The sequence below is a fragment of the Chenopodium album genome, chromosome 5, assembly GCF_948465745.1.
Source record: "Chenopodium album chromosome 5, dcCheAlbu1.1, whole genome shotgun sequence".
Classification (NCBI taxonomy): domain Eukaryota; kingdom Viridiplantae; phylum Streptophyta; class Magnoliopsida; order Caryophyllales; family Amaranthaceae; genus Chenopodium; species Chenopodium album.
The window spans coordinates 22,793,984-22,800,900 of NC_137838.1; the positions used below are offsets into that span (position 1 = coordinate 22,793,984).

Genomic DNA, 6,917 nt, shown 5'->3' on the forward strand with positions numbered 1-6,917 from the left:
TCTCCATTCACCAAAAAACATAACTTAGGGAGTATTAATTTAATGTAATTAACTATTTATTTGAAACCAAGATAATAATTAATAAACAAAACATCATCATAATAATTAACAACCTTATAATATAATGTTTGACATCATGATATCATGATCATTGTTAATTTACCCAATATACTCTTTATGTACCCACCCTTTGTCCTTTTTTTTTTTTTTTTTTTTTTTTTTTTTTTTTTTGTAGTAAAATTGCTTCAAAAACGTTGAGACACTGACATGTGGCGGCGCCGGAGGTGTTGGGGAGCAACGATCGAGATTAAACCACCAACAGGAGGCTTCATTTTTGACCGGTAGATCATTTCATCGTAAGGTCTACGGTAAAACTTGAAGTATGGAAAGAAAGCATCTCTAGACTTTTCACCCTTACTAATACCATGGCTAGCCGGGGCCGGTGTCTCGCGCCTCCCGAACAATGCCGCCGCAGGGGAGTGGAGGAAAGACGGCTTCGGTGTCCGAGGTAGCTTAACCGAGGCGGTATCGGCGTTGTGAGACTTTTGAGGGAGTGGTGTAGAAGGGATGAAATTCTTCCTTAATAGTTTGTCACCACCGTTAAAGTTGTTATAACCGCCACCGCCACGTGGAGTTCTATCAATGGGTGATGCAAAGGAGAATGAGCGAGGATTGGAGCCCAAGATAGATGACGTGGAGTTTGTTGTTGTTGTAGTTGTTGTGGGACCTACTTTGGAAGATGAGGTAGTGTCACTAGTAAGGCTTAGGTACCACGGTTTGAGGGAGTCAAAGCTGTGAGATACGGTGAAGGAGAACCGGGACGAGGCGCATGCGCCGATCTTGGCGGTTGAGGAGTGAACCGGGATAGAGGACGAATCGAATCGAAGAGAAGCGGCTCTTGGGTACATGGAGAAGTCATTGTAGTCTAGGGTGATTGAGTCTTCGAAGTCTGTTGATGAAACTATTGTGGTTAAGTTTGATAGCTCTACAAATGGGCGTACTCCCTGAAAATTAGTCAAACATTTTCATCATGTTAAATATATCGTACAATCTGAAAGAACATTAAGTTAACCGTATATATTAATCTATAATTGAAGTTTTGAATGTATACACTTCGTATATTCAAACAAAATAATTTGAATCAAATAGAATTTAAATTAATGCTAGAGGCTACTATCAATGATAAAAACTAAAAATTAGGACAAATTATTATTGATATTTTATTAAAAATGTACGGAATATAAATCTCACCAAAAAAATGGTTCAAGTTTGAAAATTTATTAACTTAATCAAATGATTAAAATTAAAGTGATGAGTATAAAAATCAATTAAACAAATTTAATACTCCTTTCTCTTTAATTAAACAAATATAAGTATGTTAAGAAAAAAAAAAAAAAAACTAGTCATGTGGCCCTCATACAGAAATCATAATGCACAGTAACATGCAAACAGTAAAAAAAACAGCAACTTCATTACCCAAAAAGAAGCATAAAAAGGAAGAATGAAATTATCTAGGTTGGGTAAACTTCGAACTTCGTGAAGGTTAAAAATAAAACCAAATCAACCTAACAAATTTGACTACTACCACTCTTTTTTTCCCTAAAAGAAGCATGATTATGAGCCTACCACTTAGGAAAAAATCATGACTCTTTTCAACTGTTATGATTGGAAGATAATTCCTAGTTACAACTCAGTTATTTTGAAAAAGTTTTTATGCGGTTTAATTTTTTTTTTTATTAATTATGGGTTCAAATTAGTTTCCCTCCTTTACTATTCAATGTTCATATTCTACATGTGAACCCAAAAGGCTTTATAATCATTGGGTTTCAATTCCACAAACGGCTCTATTCTTCCTCTTTTTACTTTAGCAAAGTTTGTTTCAACATTTTCTCTTCTTCTTGTCAACTAAATTGACTTTACACCGTTTTATTTGCTCCTCAACTTACCACCTCATTATAGAATATTACTAATCTTATGTTACATATATACTGAAGGTATTATTATTAAACTTAATTATTAATGTGAGGTAGAGTTCAAATTTTAAAATAGTATATTCATCGTATTGGTGTAGTCAAGATTTTAAAGATAGAGTGTCCATATTATAGTCATGAGGTGTCAAAACATTAGAAATTTCTCCCAACGAACAAGAGTATATTTTTAAGACTAAGAAAACACATACATTTTATTTTTTTTAATGATGGAATGTTAGCTGACACTCAAACGACTACCATTTTATTCAACGTTTAAACTCCATCTCTCGTTAAATGCGTTTAACAATTTCTTGATATTAAACATTCATCAAATCTCAATACATATGCATCACTATGTAAAAGATGCATGCTAAAGGTCAATAGGCAACTTTAGGAAGTCTTTAAATTAACATTCCCCATAAACAATATCAGGACTCCGTATTACTTTTCATGTGTCTCTCATTCTGAGTCAATGAATGTTCTTTTTATACTTTTATCATCTTAAATCATATTGTAATTACATATTATAACAATATAAAAATAACTAAATACTAACGTAATTACATAAATAGAATATAAACATAGAATTACTGAAATGAGATAAGAATAAAAGGAGTTGAAAATGAGCAGTAGTACCTTCCAGAGATACTGAAAAAGAGAAGGAGGGTCAATGACAAAGGCCTTATGAAGACGAGCAGGATAGTACTCGGCCACAATCTTCAGTGTTGGGAGCACTATATTCATAAATGCTGATGCTGATCTGAAAAAGCCTGCATTTTCACACCCCCTATCATTATACCATACCACACACTTTCCAATGGCCCCCCAAAACTGAGAATTTTATGTTCTGTTCTGAACTCATCTTTTGTTTGCTTTTGATTACTCTCCAATGCATTAATTGCACTCTCTCCGTCCCACAATAATAGCCGTGCTGTACTCGTATCATCCTAGCCTATTACTCGTATTACACATAGAGGTCTTGATATTTGATACAGATTAATGGATTGAGTTTGATCAGATCTAATAGGCTCAAGTCTAGCTCAAATTTGATTTTTAAATTTGGATTATTTTTTAGTCAGTTAAATCAAGTAAGTTTTTGACATCTCTAATCACAATGGACAATGGAATAAAAATGTGTTTACTTATAATAATTTTAAAATTAGAGAATCGGAGTTGAATATGTGAGTATTAAAATTTTGGGTATTGGTATTATTCTTTTGAGTAAATGGGGAAGTGAAATTATTCCTAAGTAACCAGAGAAGAAAAAATGTCAGAGACTGAAATTGACCAATCTTAGTATATAATTATACAGTATAAGTTTCATAACATTCCATATATGCCCTTGGGAAACCAACCCATAATTCTCTTAAGCAGGACAAAAAACAGAGGTCCAAACAGCGACCTAACAAGGGTAATCTGGGAAATTTCTGAGTTTAAAACATTAATTTGTTCCCCCAACAAAATGCTGGTCTTCCGACATACCAAAATTTTGCTTTATTCAGATTTTTATTTTCTATTTTCTGAAAACCGTGGTATTTCATTCATTATTTACTACTTTTCTCAATAAATATGCAAAATATTTATTTTTAGGCGTGCAGCGTGCTCTTAAAATAAATGAAATGAAATACATGAATTTTATAGAAAATGAAATATCTGCAAAAAGTAATAAAAACACTGCATTTATTTTCTAGAATAAAACAAAAAGAAAGAGGGAAGAATTAATTAAAGCGGATGTGGGGAATCGAATAAAAGGTTGGTGTATCAAATATTAAGCCTGATAATCCAGATTCAGCCTTTTTATGAAGGGAATCAATTTAAATTAAATGACTCTTTTACCCTTTTAATGTTCAAATGATTTTTTAATCACGTAAAGTAACTATGTAAACCCGGATTAACCAACTTAATTGATTGGCGTCAGCAAAGTTAAATTGTAAATTTGTGATCAATGGGGGGAATAGTTTTAAACTAGGCTAGTCCGCTAGTAGGCCTGGCTTGACTAGCTTAGTTTAAGTAAATGATTATTTTACCCTTTTTTAAGTTCAAATATTATTTTAATAGAAAAAAGTAATTATTTACATACAGATTAATCAACTTAATTAAATGACATATATCATTTCAAATTGTAAAATTGTGATCAATGCAGGAACGGTTTTAAATTAGGCTAGTAAGGTTCAAACATTTTTTAATCACAAAAGATAATAATGTAAACCCGGATTAACCAATTTAATTAATTGACATCGATTAGTTCAAATTGTATTCAACGCGGGAAAGGTAACAAAGAAAAATACTACTCCGTAGTAATAACTTACTTGCATCAAAAAGGATAACAAATTGCTCAGTGTTTCTCTGCATTGTTTGGACTGCTACTTCAAGCGTGAATACCATTAGTCGAGTAAATCTGTAAAATTATTAAAAAAATGAAAAAAGTTAATTTAAATTTAATGTAAAAATTTCTTTTAAAAAAAGAAAGTAAAGAGAGTTAGGTGAGCTTACAGTTTCTGAGAATGGAACTTCTGATAATCTTGCTTGATTCGGAAAACCTAGGAAATAAAGCATTAAGCTTAGTTTATTAATTAAAGCCTTGAGACTTTAATTTTTCACAAAAATAGAACTAATTTAAAATAAAAAGATAAAAACTAAAAAGATGAATATAAATTCAAAAAAAAAAAAAAACAGAAATAATAAAATTATTGAAATATAAATTTACCATAACCGGTCTGCCTTCTTCATCATGACCCGCTACATATGCTATTCCTTCCGCCAACTCTCCAGAAAACTCATCCGCTATTAAATTTTCTACAAAAAAATAAATTCAATCCAAAAATTGAATAAATCATTTATTAATCAAGTTTTAATTATGGGGTATATTCCTTAAAAATGTTGAATTGAAGTGACTTTTTATGTTTAACTTTTTCATTTGTTTTTCTAAATAAGAGTTAAATTTGAAAACCAAAAAAAAAAAAAAAAAAAAAAAAAAGAAATAACAACAAGCAAAAGATGCTAAAATTAGGAAGTGATTAAATCAGAAAAGACAAAATTAGTAGCCGGAGGAGAGAGAAAGAAGGAGTTAAGTTAAGACTAACCAGTTCCAATAGTATCACGCCACGTAAGACAAGCCCTTAGTAGTTTGGCTGCCTTCTTCACATTTTCTCCTTTCACCTTCAAAAACCTCTCCACACACGCCGTGTTGCAGAATTTCTCCTTTCGTAACCAAACACAGAAAATTGAATTAGTTGCAACTCACATGTGAGTTATTTTCGTAAAAAAAAAAAAAAACAAAAAAAAAAAACAACGTTGTAACAAAAAAAAGTGTAATTACTTGTTTGAGAGAGAGAGGAGATTGTTTTCTGAGAATGTGAAGAACAGATTCAACTTTCGTTTTCTCTGTCATAATTTTCCCCATTAAATAACGCTGATCTTAAAATGAAAGCACAAAAGCACTGAATTTGTTTGTTCGTATGATTTATATTTATGGAAAAAAACTTGTTTTTCACGCAACCATTGAAAAATGAGAAAGAACTACGAGTCTTCTGAGAAATGAGAGGAGAGAGAAAATGTGTTTGAGTGAATTGTGTTGGGTTTGATTGAGAGAGAAAGAGAGTTGCGGGCAGTGACGCAGTAGAATGGCAGTGGTATTTATAACAAAGCCGACTTTATTAATGATAATAATAATAATGGGAGTTTGAGTTGAGTGGGATCATTTAAATTTTTAAATGTTGGTTAGTTTAACGTCAGTTTTATTTGACGTCTATACTCTATATCATCGGATGGCTTATACTAGACTTTTTTTTTTTTTTTTTTTTTTTTTAATAAAATACAGTACATTGTTTTATTCAATTTTAAATACGCATACAACACTTCTTATTACGGAGTACATTTTTGTTAATGCGTTATTTCAATTATTAATATCCTTTTTACGAATAATTGTGAAAATTTGATATTAATATTAATATTTTACAAACCTAGTTTAATACAATAAGATCTCACATGATTATTTTTCCTATAACTATAAATTAGCAACTAATCAAAGTGGACTATATAAAATTATAAATAGCGTAAAAGTAAAAGTGTTGTATTTATAAGAAAATGAATGGTGTACTTTTTACTTTATTATTAGTTTTTGTTTTGGTTCATTTGACTTTGTCTAAATTATTTTATTACTTTGTAGAATATTAGTGTAAACCAAACTTATGTTATTTGTGTGAATTTGTTTTTTTTTTTTAATTTTAGGAACTTATTTTAAAATTGTCTGAAATTGTTTTCTAAACTTATTTTGTTTGAAATAAGATAAAATATGTTAGTTAAAATAAGATGTAACCAATAGACCCTTATTGGTAACTCTTGTTATGATAGGACGGAGAGTGACATACTCCGCAATATTTTTTTTTAAAAAAGAATAAAATAAAATTAAATCAGTAAAAATTGTGTAGATATTGTGAGCTAATTAATCTAGAATAAACTAAAAATAAATACGTTAATAATTTAATCAAGCACACTAATAATTGATTTTGGCACGCCTACTTCATATTGTAAAAAAAAAAATAAAAAAAAAAAAATTGTGACGTTGTGAACTTATGATATGATTAGTGTGCCCTAATCAATTTTTAATGTGCCTAAATCAGTTTTCCAAACAAAAACACCTTATAATTGAATCTGAGTACGCTTTTCAGAAACGGAAAAATAACTACAGGTTATATGTGTGAGCATATTACCTACTGCAATAAAGCGTTATGCCTATAGTCTTAAGGTGATGTCTATTGTCTACCCGTTATAATGTCATCATTAACATGCTTTTCCCTCTTTTATTTCCAACTTTTGTTTTCCAAGATATGTTGAATCTGATACAGATCTTATATGTATGTGAATTAATATTATCCATTACATGTTGAGATGCATACACTGTTACCTGCAGTGAAAGCTGATATTGTCATATTCAACACTGTTTCA

The 6,917-nt window shown here is 30.5% G+C and overlaps 1 protein-coding gene across 1 annotated transcript; it reads right to left on the reverse strand.

The window, feature by feature from the left end:
- Nucleotides 1-207: 207 nt before the first annotated feature.
- LOC145630592 (uncharacterized) lies at nt 208-5,611 on the reverse strand. Its single transcript, XM_081682829.1, has 7 exons — nt 5,290-5,611; nt 5,054-5,171; nt 4,678-4,766; nt 4,464-4,510; nt 4,280-4,368; nt 2,607-2,740; nt 208-1,004 (listed from the first exon to the last, which is right to left on the reverse strand). The coding sequence occupies exons 1-7, from the start codon at nt 5,371-5,373 to the stop codon at nt 246-248; spliced, it is 1,320 nt and encodes a 439-aa protein (XP_081538955.1). The 5' UTR covers nt 5,374-5,611; the 3' UTR covers nt 208-245.
- Between the last annotated feature and the right edge of the window lie 1,306 nt (nt 5,612-6,917).